The sequence below is a fragment of the Ursus maritimus genome, unplaced genomic scaffold (genome assembly GCF_017311325.1).
Source record: "Ursus maritimus isolate PB19 unplaced genomic scaffold, ASM1731132v1 scaffold_15, whole genome shotgun sequence".
Lineage (NCBI taxonomy): Eukaryota > Metazoa > Chordata > Mammalia > Carnivora > Ursidae > Ursus > Ursus maritimus.
In genome coordinates, this window is record NW_024423897.1 from 36348559 (window position 1) to 36368200 (window position 19642).

The 19642-nt window shown below is 36.7% G+C and overlaps 1 protein-coding gene across 1 annotated transcript in view; it reads right to left on the reverse strand.

The window, feature by feature from the left end:
* The window catches only part of LOC103664855 (sperm flagellar protein 2), a 179746-nt gene that overhangs the window by 102362 nt on the left and 57742 nt on the right, over positions 1 to 19642 (reverse strand). The window contains 5 exon segments of the mRNA XM_040630627.1: positions 1478 to 1734; positions 3093 to 3196; positions 6381 to 6505; positions 9204 to 9362; positions 10882 to 11101. Of these exon segments, the coding sequence (XP_040486561.1) occupies positions 1478 to 1734; positions 3093 to 3196; positions 6381 to 6505; positions 9204 to 9362; positions 10882 to 11101 (865 nt within the window).

Here is a 19642-nt window from a genome sequence, read left to right on the forward strand (position 1 = left end):
ATGCTTTTTACAACCTCCATAAAAGCTCTAAACCAAGGGCTTTAGAGAGCTTCTGGGATGGCGAACACATCCACATGCCAGGAGGGTAGTGCAACCCAAACTCCACGGGGACCAAAGCTCCTGAGCTCGAGACTCTTCCAGACCTTGAACTGCATTCCTCTCCATCTGGCTGTTCATTTGAATCCTTTATGATATCCTTTATAATAAGCCAGTAATAGTAAATGTTCTATAAGTTCTATGAGCCATTATAGAAAAATTCAGACCTGAGGAAGGGTCATGGAAACCCTCAATTTGTAGCCAAGTCAGACAGAAGCGTGGGTAACCTGGGGATCTACTACTTGAAATTGGCATCTAAAGTTGGGGGCAGTCTTGTGGTGCTGAGCTCTTAACTTATGGAGTCTCCCCTAACTCCTAGTAGTTAGTGGCAGAATGGAATTCAATTGTAGAACACCCAGTTGGTCTCTCCCGGGAACTGGAGAATTGGGTGGTGTAGGAAACTCACACATTTGGTGTCAGAAGTGTTGTGAGTGAAGAAAGTTTTCCTTCAATGTCTATAACAATACAATGAGGCATTTTACTATATCGATTGTGAAGCTCAGGTTTAGAATAATGAAATAACTTTTCCAAGGTCAAATACCTCATAACTTGGAAAGACAAGATTCAAGAAGATGCGCTTTTCCCGTAAGTATTTAATTTGCGAAATAAAGTAATACTTTCGTTTCAATGGCAAAAAGTAACAAAAAAGTAGCAAAAAGTAGCAAAAAACCCTTGAGTGTTGGAAGGACTGTTCAACTCCTCCTGACTTCAGTCAACTGATACTTGTTTCTCTGACTTCACACACAATCTCAGGGAAGGATGTTATCAGATCCTTGCTTGCAGGACAGATGTGGTTTACGACCTTCATTAGGATGACCCACCAAGATGTACTAGACAGCCCCAAGAAGCTCCTCCATGCATGCAAATCTCAAAAAGGGTACCTCTGTGCCAGGGGAGCTGCCAAGTTGAGAGAACGGTTTAGTGAGATGCTTGCAGTCAGCATTACAATTCTCTGCTAGTTCTCTGCAGTGCTGAACACCAACAGTTAAAGCAAGAGGCAAATGTGCTCTGCTAGATAGTTCTTTGGAAATCTGAAATGGATTCCTTATTACCACTTATAATTGTAAATGGGAGTATTCACTGATTCAGCCAAAGAAGGAATGAGCAAAGAGCTTCGACTTATTAAAAAAGAATATCAAGTGGCGCCTGGGTAGCGCAGTCGTTAAAGCGTCTGCCTTCGGCTCAGGGCGTGATCTCGGCGTGCCGGGATCGAGTCCCACATCGGGCTCCTCTGCTATGAGCCTGCTTCTTCCTCTCCCACTCCCCCTGCTGTGTTCCCTCTCTCGCTGGCTGTCTCTCTGTCACATAAATAAATAAAATCTTTAAAAAAAAAAAAAAAAAAAAAAGAATATCAAAACAAAGGAAAAAGTGTCCAGCTTACCCACTGTGCCATTCATGCGATCCAGGGAGGAATTATCTGAAATATCTAATAATATGACAAAATCAAGGGCAGAAGGGGGAGGAGGCACTTCTTTGGAGGCTGTAGGATCAATAGCCAATGTGGATATTTGTGCTTTCTTTGCCTCCAGTTCTAGGACCTCTCTGCTGCAGCCCGTGAGAGCTTCCTCCAGAAGCTTTGCTTGGTTTAACGTCATTGGAAAACCATCCAAGACCCATCCTTGATCCACAGGTATCTCACTAAATTGAAAATGGACACACCATTCACATTTTGATAGATACAAGTATTTTGGAAGTAACAATACAATGAATCTTGCCTTTACCTTTCCTTTAACTCCACAGTAACCACCTTCCGCACAAAGGTTATTACTTTACAGATAAAATTAGGCTTATTAACAAACGACGATCGTTCCTTTACTTAAAATCTTTCTGTAGGTCCCTGCTGCTCTCCACATCTATTCCAGAGGCCATAACATGGTATTTAAAACTAACTGGTCACAACTTAATTCCCTATAACGTCTTGTCTCTCCCAGTCTTGAACCATTTACTTCAAACAAACTGATCTCCTTGCTGTTAGGTGAGTATGTGTTGCATTTTCTAGCCTGTGTTCATAGCCAGTTCCTCCTTTGAACCTGTTTCTCATCTACACGTAGTGGGATAACATACCTCATAGGGCGGTTATGAGGATAAACTGAAATGATTCATTTTAAAAACTCAGCCCTGAGCTCAGCACACAGTGGATACTCACATTGTCAACCTGGAGAGTTCCTCTACTCCCCCCAATCCAGCATGGAGCCATAACTGCCTAATCTGAACTCCTCTGACTCTCATTCACTTTGCTATACAATTAATAATTATTGTATTTCTTGAATGAGAAAAATTCCAATGAGTCTTCCTTATCTCAATTAGATTGTAAGTTGCTGGAGTGTGAGGAGCTTTTCTTGGGTTTTTGCTTTCAATGCAGCATCCTCCGTAGAGAATAAGAGGTCCAAGAATGATTATTTGAAGGCTTTAAATTGAAAAACAATATGAAAAGGGAAGAAACTTCAACTCTGCTCTTCTAAATACCTAATTATATAAAACTGAGATTCTGATTTTTGGATTAAAAGTTATGACTTCATTTCTTTTTCTGTTAGAACTCATATTAAACAACAGAATCTCCTTCTCCCTTGGGCAAACTCTCCTTTCTCATCACCTTCCTGTCTAGCACTGACCAGCCTTTGGATCCCTGAGTTCATTTCCTCCTCCTCAAACATAAAACAAGGGCAGGCACTGGCCTGTGACCACACAGTGAGGGTCTCTCTGCTCTATAATGTGTCCCTTGGCTTTTCCAAGTATCTAACTTCTCCTTGAATTCCCTGCAGGGACTAGAACCTGACCTGTAGTCACATCTGCGTGAGTGAAGTCAAGACTGGTAAAGTGGGGGAAGTAAAGTGTAAGCATGTAAATCACAAAACAGATCTTCATCTTGCTCTCTGTTTTCTGAGGTAGACAAGTAGTATTCATTAGATATTAAAAATTTTAAAAACATTTCTATATTTTTCTTTATATACTTCTATCTGATAAAGAAGACATTAGTAGATTAAAAAAATACATACTTAATAGCATTTACCAAGATGTTAACTAGCAACATGTCAGAAATGCTCTTTCCTTTCTTCAGCAACTTTTCCGATTTTGCACCAAGCCGAGCACGCACAGTCAGCTGTAAAAATAAACGATGAATGGTAGAGTACAGCTAATTGAAAAGTCAGAACCCGACATTGGGGGAGAAAAGTTAAAAGGGCACGCTCTCTGATGTAGACACTGACCATCTGGCACAATTCTGGAGTCTGCCAAGCATTTAGGGGACATGTGTTGTGGTTCCCTCCTTTCCAAGACCTTCCTCTCAATGTTCAGCTGCTCGGGCATCCCCGGCCTTCATTTCTAATACGTTCAACTGAAACTGTTGACGATTGCTGCTGGAATTCTAGTCCCTCTCAAGCTACGCAAACACAGCGTGGCTCTGGGGTCACCTGTATGTGCGTGGCTCTTGCTCAGGGAAGTTCCCTTCATTCAGTGATCCAATTTCATACAATTTCTGCTGCTTTGTGCTGCTTTGCTTTTTATGGTTTTGCTTTTTATGGCCGGCTTTTGGCCTTCAAATAATTCGCTTTTCTATCTTGTCCAGCATTTATGATGTTAGTCCAATAAAGCTGCTCTATCAACAGGAAGTTCCCTAGAGCTTATTCTTAAATCAGCCACCAGCGCGTATTTTATAAGTCAAATGAGATCTCTACTCAGAACCCTGCAAAGTTTCCTTGTTTATTTCAAATGTCCTCATTATGCCTATAAAGCTGACCTGATCTTTCTCTCTTCCTGCTCATCTCTCGAACCTCATGCCTTACTATTATCCCACCTTGCTGGCCAGGCACCTTCCTGCCTCGTGGCTGCCATCCAGCTCTTACTGCCTGTAATGCTGCCCCAGATGTACTTGCAGGTTCTCTCAATCTTCTTCCAATTTGGTTAAGCCTCACTTCCTCAGGGAGGCCCACCCCATTTAATACAGTAACCTTCCCTCTTTTCCCACCTCCTTGGCCTTGGCCTGTGCTTCTTAGCCCTTACTCCACTCTACATTTTCTTTCCTCCCGGTTCATTACCATCTAATGCATCATATAATTCATTTACTGTGTTTGTTATCTGCCTCTCTCTATTAGAGCATAAATTCCTTAAGGTCCAGGAACCCTGTCATTTCTGTTCACTGATATATTCTAAATAGTTATAACAGCGCACCAAAAAAAAAAAATATGCCCTTTGAATTGAATATGGAATTTGGAGGACTTGTAACTCAATAAAGGCAAATATAAAAAATACACTTTGTCTTTCTGCTAATTTATATTTCAAATATATGGAGTAAAAATTATAAATTCCCCTTTATCACTTTCTCGAAGCCTATTTCCCTCCCCATTGGGTGTCATATTTATAGTTTGGTGTATATTCTTCTAAAACTTTTTCTGTCTTTGAGTTGTGAAATCAAAAATATTTGAAATCTAAAATTGTTTTCTAGGGATGCCTGCGTGGTTCAGTCAATTAAGCATCCGACTTTTGATTTCAGCTCAGGTCATGATCTCAGCTTCGTGAGATTGAGCCCTGAGTTGAGGTCTCTGCTGGGCGTGGAGCCTGCTTAAGATTCCCTCTCTCCCAACAGCAACGCTCTTACACTGTTGGTGGGAATGCAAACTGGTGCGCCCACTTTGGAAAACAGTACAGAGGTTCCTCAAAAAGTTAAAAATAGAACTACCCTACGACCCAGCAATTGCACTGCTAGGTATTTATCCAAAGGATACAAACATAGTGATTCAAAGGGGCACATGCACCCCAGTATTTATAGCAGTAATGTTCACACCAGCCAAATGTGGAAAGAACCCAGATGTCCATCGACAGATGAATGGATAAAGATGTAGTATATGGAGGGTGTTATGTTAAGCGAAATAAGTCATTCAGAGAAAGACAAATACCCTATGAATTCATTCACATATGACATTTAAGAAACAAAACAGATGAACATAGGGGAAGGGAAAGAAAAATAAAATAAGATGAAAACAGAGAGGGAGGCAAACCATATGAGACTTTTAACTACAGGAAACAAACCGAGGGTTGCTAGAGGGGATGTGGGTGGGTGGATGGGGTAACTGGGTGATGGGCATTAAGGAGGGCACTTGATAGAACACCTGGGTGGCTCGGTTGGTTAAGTATCTGCCTTTGGCTCAGGTCATGATCCTAGAGTCCTGGGATCAAGTCCTGCATTGGGCTCCTTGCTCAGTGGGCAGCCTGCTTCTCCCTCTGCCTGCCACTCCCCCTGCTTGTGCTCTCTCTCTCTCTCTCTCCCTGACAAATAAATAAATAAAATCTTTAAAAAAAAAAAAAAGGACGGCACTTGAAGTAATGAACACTGGGTGTTATATGCACCTGATGAATCACTAAATTCTACATCTAAAACTAATAATATGGTATATGTTAATTAAATCACCTGATGAATCACTAAATTCTACATCTAAAACTAATAATACAGTATATGTTAATTAAACTGAATTTACATAAAAAACTTTTTAAAAGATGTTAGTTGAAAAAAAAAAGATTTTCACTCTCCCTCTCCCTCTGTGCCTGCCCCCCCAAAAAATAAAAATAAAAATAAATTGTTTCCCAAGGTGAAATGCATAATAGAAGTAATTAAATGTAATAAAAATAAAGCAAATAAAATCTTACTTGGTTGATCTGGACATTCTATTTGATGACAAAAAGATGTCTCCATATACAGAAAAGCAATACTATACTAGGAAATATTAGTTTTCATTAGAAGTAATAGTCAGTGAATTATAAATATTTCTTTCAGGGATTACTACAAAATTCTGTAGAGTCACCACTGAGTCTAAGGAGAAATTCTGGAAAAAATTATTTAAAGGTGAAGAGAGTAGGAAAGGAAATAAAAGTAATAAATTAAGTGGTAAAGAAAAATACATAAATATAAATTTGACATAAGACTAAAATTTTAAAAAAGCACATATATACCTTCTTACCTGGCAAAACTGAATAGTAATTTCCACCACTTTAGAGATAAAGAATATAAAGAAAATTAAGTAACTTAGATTTAGCTAATATTTTACCATCATATTTACTTTAAGTAGACTCCACGCCCAGCATGGAGCCCAACGTGGGGCTTGAACTCACAACCCTGAGATCAAGACTCAGACATTTAACCGACTAAGCCACTCAGGTGCCCCAACATCATATTTACTTTAAACCAAAGAGGAGCACATTGCTATTTCATTCCATTTGAAGACTTATCGAGAAACTATGAATCATGACATATTTTAATACACTAGTAGCCAAAATTAGATTATAGTACTTACTTCAGAGAAACTATCACTTGATTTGACTTCTTCAACTTTTACAGTTTTATTTGTATCAGTACCTAGCAACAGAAAAAGTGGTAAGAACAAACTCCAGTATTTACCATTAACAACCGCGTTGGTATCTGATCATCTATGGTTTTGGACAGATGGGTTATTGGATCCAGCCCAGCCTGAGATGCTCGGAGGAAGGACCACCACAGCATGGCTTCACCTTCCTTCCACCTCATTAAAATCCCGCCATTATGTGGGTTGGCATTTTCTACTTCCTCCCTTCCATTATGGCTCACCCAAAATAATATCATTAGAAGTACTTAAATACAGTTTAGGTTTTCTTTTCAGAAAACTAGACAAGTTTCTCAAGAAAATTTGTTAAAATGTTAATTCATTAATTTTTATTTTCCTAAATTATCAAGTTATAGGTAATAAACATGTGTAAAAGTAGAAAATTCTAGAAGTCAGAAGGGTTATTAGTTAAAATCTATAGAAAAAAAGTTTTTTTCGGAGTCCATTTCTAATTAACTGGACTTTTGTAATAAAATGTCATACAATACTTACAATAGTTTAAAAGTCAATTAAACAATTAAAATTATCTTGTATGAAACACATAACTGAAATAAGGGACAGATTATGCCCTTTTAAACGATGGAAAACTCAGCTGCTCTAGGAGACCTGTTTGCTCACCACCCTGTTCAGGGGTGATGGTGATAATGACTTTGGCACAGGGGGATCTGAACTTTATGCTAGAATATGAGGAAACGATTAAATATGGCAAGTCTTCACTGGCATAGCTAGAAAAGATATTTAAGACTTAACATTGTTTTCCTTCAATGTTTCTAAAAAGCATCTGAAAGATCCCAAGTGAGATAACTTTTCATTAGGTTTGGAGGATTCGTTCTACTTATGTAACTTGCCCAAGGCTGGAAGTAAACAAACTTATCTAGGGAACCACTCTTCAGGTGGGTGCAAGAGCCCAGACCCTGCAGCCTCCCTCAACACAGTGAACAGCGCACCAGCGCGCAGGGAGCCCCGACAGTGCCGCTCACCCAGATCTGTCCCAGCGAGAAGGAACAAGACCACACTGTCTCCCTGCAAAGCCAGGAAGAGGGAGCATTTCTCCTGACTGTTATCAGAAGCACAACAAAAGTGAGAAACTACTTGAACACACACACACACACACACACACACACACAGAAATCGTAATATTCTCATATTTTAATAATATTTTACATTTTATTTCTATAAGTAAGGTTTACACTATCTTATCTAACATTAGTATTAAGAAGAACTGAATGATTTCTGAAAACAAGTAAAATTTGATGACTATTCTTACAGAATAGTCTTTCAAATGACTTTCAATTCTATGTAAAATACAGCAACTGTTATTTTGAAAATACAATGAAACCTGAGAAAGAGGTAGAGTTCATGGAAAACCATTTTAGAAAGAACAATCCTAGAGGTGTCAGTCATAGCCATAAGGGAATAAAGAAAAAACATGTACATTATCTATCATCCAATTGGTTAAAATACAGAATAAGAGGCAGTCCACACTTCTCTCCGTTATTTTTTTTTAAGATTTTATTTATTTATTTGACAAGGAGAGAGAGAGAAAGGGAGAACACACACAAGCAGGGGGAGCAGCAGGGGGAGAGGGAGAAGCAGGTTCTCTGCTGAGCAGGGAGACCGATGTGGGGCTCGATACCAGGACCTTGAGATCATGACCTGAACTGAAGGAAGACACTTAACCAACTGAGCGACTGAGCCACCCAGGTGCCCCTTCTCCCAGTTATTTTCATAATTCATAGTTAAATCGTATTTATCTTGCAGCCCATGAAAATGATTTGGATTAGATTCTCTGCTAATTTATTCAACTGCAGAGACAACATAAAGTAGGGGAAAGAACACTGGATTTAGAATCTGGGTTTCCACTCACAGCACTCATCAACAAGCCTTCTGACCCTGAGCAAAGCAATTCATACTTAGGACCTCTACTGTCTCTCTTTTAAAATGAGGGTGCTGGACCACATTATGATTCTCAAGGTGGGGCCACATTTTCATATTTTCTGCCTTAGAATCTTCATGCAATAATGTAGCAAGATGCGATATTGATGGGAATGTGGTACAGGTAAACCACAAAGAAGACCTCCCCCTTCTTCACCATCCCTCCAATTGAGATCTACTGGCAGATCAAATTCAGCCAGCCAACTGTTTTTTATAACGTCCCTGGGCATCCCTCTGCAGAATAGCGCTGTGAGCCAGGGGACCAAGGCTGGCATCCCCCTCTGCCCCTTCTCTGCACTGTTCCAGCATCTGCCTCGGCCACTGCCAAAAGCTGGCACTGGTCTTTAACTATGCAATGGATGCTCTGCTCTTGGCCACTGCCAGGGTCTCAGGGATGAACTATCACTCCAGGAGCTGGTGACTTGGTGAACTCCCCCCTCCAACACTCATACCCCACCCTCCTCCAATCCCTTGCAATTCAGCCCCTTCACCTCCTCACCAGTCGTACCAGCCTGTGGCTCTTTCTTCAAGAGACTGTCTCCAGCTGATGGTAACTGGGCAGGAAGTGGGCCAACCACCCTGGATGACCCACCAGGAAAACTGGGGTGTATTGTGGGGGTGGCAGGGAGGAATTTTCTCTCTCATTCTATAAATACCCACATACTACCTTGATTTTGCCCCTTGGTCCACAAAATCTAAAATATTTTCTCTCTAGAGGACCTTTACAGAAAACTTTGCTAACCTCTGGTCTAGATCTCTTAGATTCTATCCAGCTTCATATCTCTAGAATATGAGGAGTAGAAAAGAAAACCAAAATCACACTTGCCTGGGTTTCTTTGCTCTTCTCCTGCAGAACTAGTACAGTCTTTTCTTCAGCTTCTTGCTCAGTTGGTAGAGCCTTGCTGATTTTTTCGTTGTCATGAAATGCTTTGATAGCTTCTTGGACAAGAGTGTCGATAGAAAGTATCTGAACAGGAAAGTCTAAAGTGCAAAAGACAATTTTATTAATATCTTTCCATTTAAGAAATGGACATAGTTATCCTTCCGTGCTGGCTTTCATCCAGTAACACTGTCTCTAGGGCATCCTACAACTGTCTTTTGGATCAAGCCACTTATTTTTTTTTTACTGTGGTAAAATTCACATAACATAAATCTAACCATTTTAACCATTGTAAAAGATATACCTCAGTGGTATTTAGGTCATTCATGTTTTCCAACCATCACCATTATCTTGTTCCAAAAAATTTTTAGCACCCAAAGAGAAAACCCCGTACCCATTAAGCAGTTACTCCTTATCTCTCTATCCCTGTCCCTGCAACCACTAAGTTGTCTTCTGTCTCTATGGATTTACCCATTCTGGACATTTCATATAAATGGAATCATACAATATGTGGCCTTTCATGTCTCATTTCTTTCATTCAGCATCATGTTTTCAAGGTTCATCCACATTGTAGCTCATATCAGTACCCCAGTCCTTTTTATGGCTGAGTAATATTTCATTGTCTAGATTAATAACACTTCTGTTATCCATTCATCAGGTGATAAGCATTTAGATCCCCCCTTTTGGCTTTTATTAATAGTGCTGCTATGAATACTCCTGCACAAGATTTATTTTGAACACCTGTTTTCACTCCTTTGGGGTATATATCCCATAATGGAATTGTTGGGGCCATATGGTAATTCTTTGTTTAATTCACTGAGGAACCACCAAACTGCTTTCCATAGTGGCGACACCATTTTACATTTCCACCAGCAATGTATGAGGGTTCCAACCAACACTTGCTCACCAACACTTGTTATTTTCCCTTTTTTTTTCTTTCTTATTATACCAATCCTAGTGAGTGTGAAGTGGTATCTCATTGTGCCTTTGTCAAGCTGCTTTTTAAGGAGGACCTTTTAACATCTCGATAATGATCTACCCTCGTCTGCCCTGGAATAGTTTAAGATGGACTACTCTATGCAAATTGTGAGTTTTCCAGTGAAAACAGTAAAAAATAAGTATAACTGAATGAAAACTAATTAAACAGGTGGAAACCTGGGCTTCTAACTGAATGAGCTTCAAAAGAAAAAGCCAAAGGTTCATTAAAAGGACAGAACTCAATGGATGTGAAGAATTAATACATTTATAATTTTAAGAGGATTTCTTTTGTATTTGTTATAAATTATTAATTTCCCTCTTCATTGGTAGGTAAATAAAATCGATGAGGAAAAGTTTATAACTTATTATTTCTCAAGACCATGCATACCATTATATAACATATCCAATATCCAGGTTTGCTTGGGACAGTGCCTGTTTATGACTCTAAAATCCTAAAAGTGTCTGCCTTGGACAAGTAATTATATGATCACTCTATTATAAAATTTTTGGTGATGACAGAGTTTCCCAATATATCGGCAGGCTCTTATGTATGTTGTCTACAGACATAGCCATTTGCACCCATAGTCAATGTAAATAGAATCCAATAAGTGAAAAAAAAAAAAAAGCAGCAAGAAATTCTACCTTTTTGTAGAGACTTTAGAGCAGTGGTTTTTCCACTAAATGTTTTCCCCAGTAAGCACCCTTTAATAGCAAATGAAGGTAATTCTGGTCCTGTTGATTTGACTCGAGGAGGATGAGATTTTTCAACTAATCTGTGAATCACATGACCCAATATGTTATTGTTGGAGGGTGGTAAATTATCAACCATTTCTTCTGGTAAGGCCCACTCTCCAACCATGTTCTGCAAAATAACAATGAAACAAACAAAACAGAATATTCTTAAAGTGGAATTTAGGCATATAAAAATTTTTAATATTGAAAATAAACTCGAAGTATAGCAAACAAAAGTAATAGTTTAAATAATTATGTTACATAAATGAGTAATAACATAAATAATATGTTCATATTAGAAAGCAGAAGAATGAGCTTCCTATGGAAAAGTAAAAAAGAAAAAAACTCAAAAATCCTTAACAGTTTATGAAAGTAGGCATATTGAGTTAATTGAGACAAACCGTAACTCAGGTTGAGCATAAAGACACTTAAACTGAATCTATCCTCAGTAGACAGATAAAAGACAATAATAGCTTATCTGCTATCTTATGCAAATACTAAGCCTATTTTAAGATATTTTAATGTAAGAAAGATAAAAGAGAACATTCATGCCTGATATGATGCCCTCTAAATCTATTATGTTTGACCCCCAATTTCTTCAAGTTTCTTGCTGAAATGATCAAATAATTACAGGTTTACAAACAAATTACAGACCACATTCTCTGTAATAAAATTAGAAATCAATTTTAGAAAGATATGAGAAATATAAATACTTAAAAATTAAAACCATTCTTGTAAAATAATTCCGGGATTAAAGAAGAAATTACAAATATAAATGTACAAAAGAACATTAAAACAATAGATTTATTAAAAATATGGGATGGGATCCAATTGTCCTCAGAGGAAAATTTATAGTCCTATAAAATGCCTGATCTAAAATAAAAAGAAGGGAAACAAACTAAGCATTAAAATAGGAAAAAATAATTTTACATAAATAAATGATGGAACTCATAAAAATGGAAATGTTTAGAGGGCAAAACTATCAAGTTACTTTTTATTGATATATTTCTAGAAGTTGTCCAGACTAATCACGATAAAGAAATTGCTACTAGTTCTGAACAAAGGTGAAGAATAGCAAGTATCAATTTTTTAACATACTATGAAAGAAACAAGAGATTTTAAGGATACTCTAAAAAAATTTTAAATTTTATTATTTTTAGATTCAGTTAATTAACATATAGTGCATCATTAGTTTCAGAGGCAGAGTTCAGTAATTCATCTGTTGCATGTAACACTCAGTGCTCATTACATCACATGCTAATGCCCATCACCCAGTTACCCCCCACCACCTACCTCCCCTCCCACAACCCTCAGTTTGTTTCCTATAGTTAAACTCTCTCATGGTTTGTCTCCTCTGATTCATCTTATTTTTTCCCTCCCTTCCCCTATGATGCTCTGTTTTGTTTCTTAATTTCTATACATGAGTGAAATGATATAATTGTCTTTCTCTGATTGACTTAGTTCACTTAGCATAATACCCTTTAGCTCCATCCATGGAACTAATGGCAAGATTTGCAAATGGCAAGATTTCATTTTTTGACAGCTGAGTAATATTCCATTGTATATATGTACCACATCTTCTTTATCCATTCATCTGTTGATGGACATCTGGGCTCTTTTCATAGTTTGGCTATTGTGGACATTGCTGCTATAAACATTGGGGTGCAAGTGCTTCTTCGGGTCATTATATTTGTATCCTTTGGGTAAATACTTAGTAGTGCAATTGCTGGGTTGTAGGGTAGTTCTATTTTTAACTTCTTAAGGAACCTCCATACTGTTTTCCAGAGTGGCTCTACCAGCTTGCATTCCCACCAACAGTTTAAGAGGGTTCCCCTTTCTCTGCATCCTTGCCAACATTTGTTGTTTCCTGACTTTTTAATTTTAGCCATTCTGACTGGTGTGAGGTGGTATCTCATTGTGGTTTTGATTTGTAGTTCCTCTGATGCCGAGTGATGTGGAGCATTTTTTCATGTGTCTGTTGGCCATTTGTATGTCTTCTTTGGAGAAATGTCTGTTCATGTCTTCTGCCCATTTATTGACTGGATTATTTGGGTTTTGGGTGTTGAGTTTGATAAGTTCTTTACAGATTTTGGATACTAGCCCTTTATCTGATATGTCATTTGCAAATATCTTCTTCCATTCTGTAGGTTGTCTTTTGGTTTTGTCAATTGTTTCATTTGCTGTGCAAAAGCTTTTTATCTTGATGAAGTCCCAATAGTTTATTTTTCTTTTGCTTCCCTTGCCTTTGGAAACTTGTCTAGCAAGAAGTTGCTGAGGCAAGGTCAGAGAGGTTGCTGCCTGTGTTCTCCTCCAGGATTTTGATGGATTCCTGTCTCACATTTAGGTCTTTCATCCATTTTGAGTTTATTTTTGTGTATGGTGTAAGAAAATAGTCCAGTTTCATTCTTCTATATGTGGCTGTCCAATTTTCCCAACACCATTTGTTGAAGAGACTGTCTTTTTTCCACTGGATATTCTTTCCTCCTTTGTTGAAGATTAGTTGACCATAGAGTAGAGGAGGAGATATTTGCAAATGACATATCAGTCCTATATATATATATATATATATATATATATATATATATATATATATATATATGTTGTGTGTGTGTGTGTGTGTATAGTGGTATATTACTCAGCCATCAAAAAATATATCTTGTCATTTGCAACGACATGGATGGAACTAGAGGGTATTAAGCTAAGTGAAATAAGTCAATCAGAGAAATACACTTATCATATGGTTTCACTAATATGTGGAATATAAGAAATAGCACAGAGGATCACAGGGGAAGGGAGGGAAAATTGAATGGGAAGAAACCAGAGAGGGAGACAAACCATGAGAAATTCTCAACTATAGGAAACAAACCAAGGGTTGTGAGAGGGGAGGTGAGGTAACTAGGTGACGGGCATTAAGAAGGGCCTATGATGTGATGAGCATTGGGTGTTATATGCAACTGGTGAATTACTGAACTTCACATCTGAAACTAACGATGTACTATGTGTTGGCTAATGGAATTTAACTTTAAAAATATACAGTAATGAAAAAAAATGAGTTTCAGAAAGAAGTAAGTTTGTTCAATGTACAAAAATATAAATTCTATAAACAGAGTTAAATAGGAATTCAGTACATGATAAGGTTTATATTTCACAGTAGCAGAGAAGTAGATTATTTTATAACTGGTACTGGAATAACTTAAGGTCACATATTTGAAAAAAATAAAGTTGGATATCCTTATATTTCTCATGAAAATAGATTCTGGAACCAAGAAATCTTGAAGGCACCAAAATCTGGATGAATATTTATATGTTCCAGGATGGTCTTTTTAAGCATGAAAACCATACAAGAAAAGGCTGATTAATTTAATTATATAAAAATAAAATATTCCACACATCCCCCCACATAAACATACCAACACACAACTTAAAAATAAAGAACAAAAGGAAAGTGTCTGTGAACATATATATGTTTGACAAAGGGTTAAAAGTGAGTCAGTATATAAACAGCTCTAAGTAAACAGATAAAAAAGAAAAATATCCAAACAGAAAAAAAAGGCATAAAGAATATGAACAGTCAGTAACCAAAATAGAATAAAATAGTCAATGAGTTTTTGAAGTAATGTTCAAATTCACAGAAATAAAGATATCCAAATAAAACAATGATGCAACATATTTTGCCTAACACAAAAAAATTAGTCATACTTATCATTCAATACTGGTGGGAGAGTAAATTAATACATTGCTTTATTGTATTTTCTAAAGTGTTCAAAGTTGCTATAACATCACCGTAATAATAAAAAAAATAATAAAAACAATTAAAGACATAAAAACTTCAGGGTTTAATCTATATACAGATCACTGAAAACTTAGGTAAGATAGTATTTTTCTGAAGTCATTTAAAGATCTTAAAGAATTATCTTTGGTACATATAAAAAAATTAGTAATATAAGTAGGTAAAAATTTCATTTTATAAATATTCCATCCACAATCTACAAAGAGTAGAAATACATGTCATTTATGATATATTTTAAGATTATTTGGAATTATACTGAACTCTACATCTGAAACTAATGATAAACTAAATGTTGGCTAATTGAATTTAAATTTAAAAAAAGATTATTTGGAATTAGTACATACAACCTATTTATCTAGCTATTCAAACTTCAGAACAGTCTGATGTGTTGTTTCAGTGGTCCAGAACATTATGAATTCAAGATATATCAGCTTACCAGCTTTTTAAAAAATCATGTTTAAGACTTCCACAATTCTCATTAAAGATGATCTGTTTTATTAGCACGTTTTTTTCATTTTATCACTTGCCCCCAGTCAACTTGCCCCCAACCACCTTACTTAGTCTTCTTAGTCCAAATAATTGGGACAGAAAAACATGAGCAATATCCACTGGGAAAGAAAATGAGCTCCCTCAACAACATAGGCTCTCATGAAAACCAAAGACAGAACAAAACAAAAGACAATGTTCACCATATTTCTTCACAAAACATGGGCCAATTTTTCAACTTCTGCTAATCTGAATTGCCTTACATCATTTTTTCTTTTTTTTTTTTGAGGAGGAAAGTAATGTCTTTGTTCTGACTACACGTCAGGATACAAATCTTTTTATTTGTATATTTTTGTTAATATATATTCTATGTGACACAGCATAAATATTCATATATGCTAGGTGATATATAAATGTATACATGTTTTTATATATGCTCTGTCATATATTTAAAAATACACACCTATGTTGTTGCATTTCTTTTTATCAGTATTCTTTCAATATCTATCAATTATCTGACAAAAAAATATTTGCTCAGAATATAAACTGACAGATTTGATAAATGCTATAGAAGACTTGCCTGGTTTGGTGACAGAATTTCCAATATGACAACATTCTGAGGTAAAGAAATGCTTTTTGAAAACAAATAAGCAAAAATCCCCCAAAGTATACATAATAGGTTTTCCTTTAAAATTGGTGGAATTTATTACTAAAGAAATATAACTGTATCTGATTATTACTTCTATTCAAACGATCTTTTCTTTGTAAAATTTATTTTGTTTTAGTTTAATATCTTTGGTTTTTTTAACAATTTTGTGCATAATAATTATATGCATTGTTCAAAATTAGCTAAATACTAACTTGATTTCCATAATCATTGATTGAATTAGAATTTATTGCTTGCTTCTGCTTTCATTCATTGGAATTGTTTATACTTCTAAATTAGACAAGTGATAATTATTTTATGTAATGTGACCAATCAGAAATGAATCAGATTAAAAAACAAACCAGGGAAATTATGTTATTTAAAAAAAGGCTTTTTTTTTTAAGATTTTATTTATTTGTTTGACACACAGAGAGACAGCCAGCGAGAGAGGGAACACAAGCAGAGGGAGTGGGAGAGGAAGAAGCAGGCTCCCAGCGGAGTAGGGAGCCCAATGAGGGGCTCGATCCCAGGACCCTGGAATCAGGCCCTGAGCCAAAGGCAGACGCTTAACGACTGAGCCACCCAGGTGCCCTGAAAAAAGGCTTTAATACTACATGAAAAACTTATGATGTACAATATCCTGGCTAACTGACCATAATTTAAAAAAAAAAGAAAAAAAGACAACAAAATAATAATAATAATAATAATAATAATAATAATAATAATAATAATAATAATAATAATAATAATAATAATAATAATAATAATAATAATAATAATAATAATAATAATAATAATAATAATAATAATAATAATAATAATAATAATAATAATAATAATAATAATAATAATAATAATAATAATAATAATAATAATAATAATAATAATAATAATAATAATAATAATAATAATAATAATAATAATAATAATAAAAGGCTCTATGTCCAAGGCCAATTTTAAGTGGAAAGTTTCCAATGTTCTAATGATTTTGTGCAGTATAGTCATTTAATCTGTTCTAAAGGAACCATTCTGGGACTGAAATCAGATGACCTGGATTCCCATAATTGTTCTGCTACTTACTTGTTTTGTACTCTTATCAATTCCCTCATCTTTGTGTGATAATAATATCTATTTCACAGGGCTGCTGTAAAGATTGAATGAAATGCTTGTGTGAGTAGCTTATGTGACTGCCCTTTTTAAATGCTTAACTAAGAGGTTCTCAGGCTGCTGTTGAAGGCACATAACAGTGTCACACAGGAGGGTTGCCAACAGGAGAAACCACATTCAGCTTGCACCCCAGTCTGAGAGGCATGCTTCCTCACAAAGGGATCAGAATAAAGCCCTGTTCCATCACTGAATTAGTGGTAGAATGTGGCCAAACACAATGGGATAGAATGTTGACCATGCAGAGAACATTTTCTTTGAATGCTTAGGTTAGGCTAACCCGTGGAGATAAGAAGATCAAGGATTTGGTGGAACACATTTTGCAGAATCATCTTAAAAATACAGTTGATAATATTTCTATGTAAAGACCAAGATAAAGAGTAAGTCAAAGTAATCATCTCGGGTTGGAATAAGAACATGATGAGTGAAAAAGAGGTCAGAAAAACTGGAAAAAGGGAAATTCAGACCAGAATGAAGGTTACTAGTTTAACTATAATGAGCTAAAGAGATTCATTAGTGAAAAAGAACTAGATTTTTTTAAATCAGATCCTGATTTTACATGGTTTGTTATATATAACTATGTTAATTATGTAATAAAAATTTATTAGAGAAAAATCATATAATAAAATGTATCATTCTTACTCCTTCAGGTACTGTTATAAATAGATATCTGACTATTAGTTTCAAGACTCTGATGCCTTAGCGTGGGCAATACTAGGTAAGTATCACCTGGTTCAAACTATTGTTTTAACGAGATACTTCTTCTGTGTAGATGTCTAGCATTTGATTAATGGAAACTGTTATATAGATAATAATTATTAAGTTGTCTTTAACTTAATATTAATATTTTTATTGTCCCTGCATAAATACCATCAGAATGCATACTTGAGAAGGTACAAGACTCAAGATCCAACACCTAGGAGTCCATCTCTCCCTGGGAATTCTTGTCTACTGACGCACAGGGACCATGAAATGACAACAGTGTAAATGGCCTCTGCCCTTGGTTGAATGTCACAATCTATTTACCAGCACTGTTTTCATGAATTGATTTACATTGACCTTTTTGGACACTGAATTCTGAATTTCTGGAACCATAGGATCCACCTATTCTTCCTATCCTTCCTGTCTTCACAAATTACGTGGACCTAACACACTGATTTCCAGCCTGGATCCCCACTCACACTCACATAGTTTTCTATACCATGTTGTGGGTACCTCGTGGTTACCTAGACCTCTGATTCTGGTTACTTCCCGTCTGTCATATCCTTTTTGTTTCCTATGCGTGGATTGTGTCATTATCCTTCATCCCCCTGTTATTAGCCATGGCTAAAAGCAACATGATCATTTACAGACAGCATCTGCTTGGGAACGGAGTGCTTGAATGTAGGCTGACGTACACACGTCAGGGGCAAACATGAGATCATCTGTGTGTTCAGTTCATTAGATTCCCTCCCTGATTGTCACATTGTCCAAGTGGTTCAGTGATGATGCTGGTGGAGCTGCATGGTTTTCTCAACAAATTGTTTACTGCTGTGTACATGAGTACTCTTGGACTCAAGCAGATGTACCTCATTCTCATTTCTTGCCACTTCCAAAGATCCAAGTTAGGAAGAGAGCTTCCTCATCTACTCTTTTAAAGAACGGGCAGACATGGTTTACTTTGGTCAACTTGCATAACCAGAATCTGGGCCTTGGGAGATATTCATCAGTCCATAAAACATGAGTGCCTCTATCTAACACAACACTTAACCAACAAACACACACTGGATTATGCAGTGATATTTAGTAGTGACACCCAAATGTGGCTTTTGTAGAGTGGTGGTACTGGTCTGAACGCACACACAATCCAGAGTTCGAGCTCATAGATTGTTAGAATTTACCAACATCTGCACGGCCTGAAGTGCCCCAGATATTCCCAGTTTGGTAGGCTCTACACGTCTTACAATTCAATTACAGATGCCTTCAAAAACCAAACAAAGCAAAACAAAACAAGACAAATACCTTTTCTCTTAAGAGAGAGAAAGAACGTCTTAGTGAACACAACACTTACAGCGTTTTTGACACCTGCTTGGGTTTTCCTGAAATGCAATCTTTTAACCTATATAATAAAACCAACAATGGACAGATGATCGTGGTACAGTGTGGCCAAAGGACTTAAGATGGGAGCTTCTAATAAACTGTCTTCGAGAAATACCACAGGTAGTAACCCCACAAAAGGAGGCTATGCACCTGCAGAGTGCAGCTGACACACCACAACCCCACTAAGCTGCCTTACTCTCGCGTCTCCTATGGCTGGCTTTCTCTTGCACACCGCCCTGCAATAAGTGAGGAAGTGATGACAGTCTGTGATACCTGAAATACGCTTTTGCTCGTACTTTACAACTCAGCTGAAACTCACTCTTTCCAGCGTCCCCATAACTCCTGTGCTTATCCACACTTAACATCATGCTCTGGAATGTTTTGTTTTGTTTTGTTTTCTCTCATCTCCACTAAACTGTGAGCACCAGGAGGCAAGGATCTCTGTCTTAATCACCTTCATATCCTTAGTACTTAGAACAGTGCTGGCACATAGTAGATAGTAAATA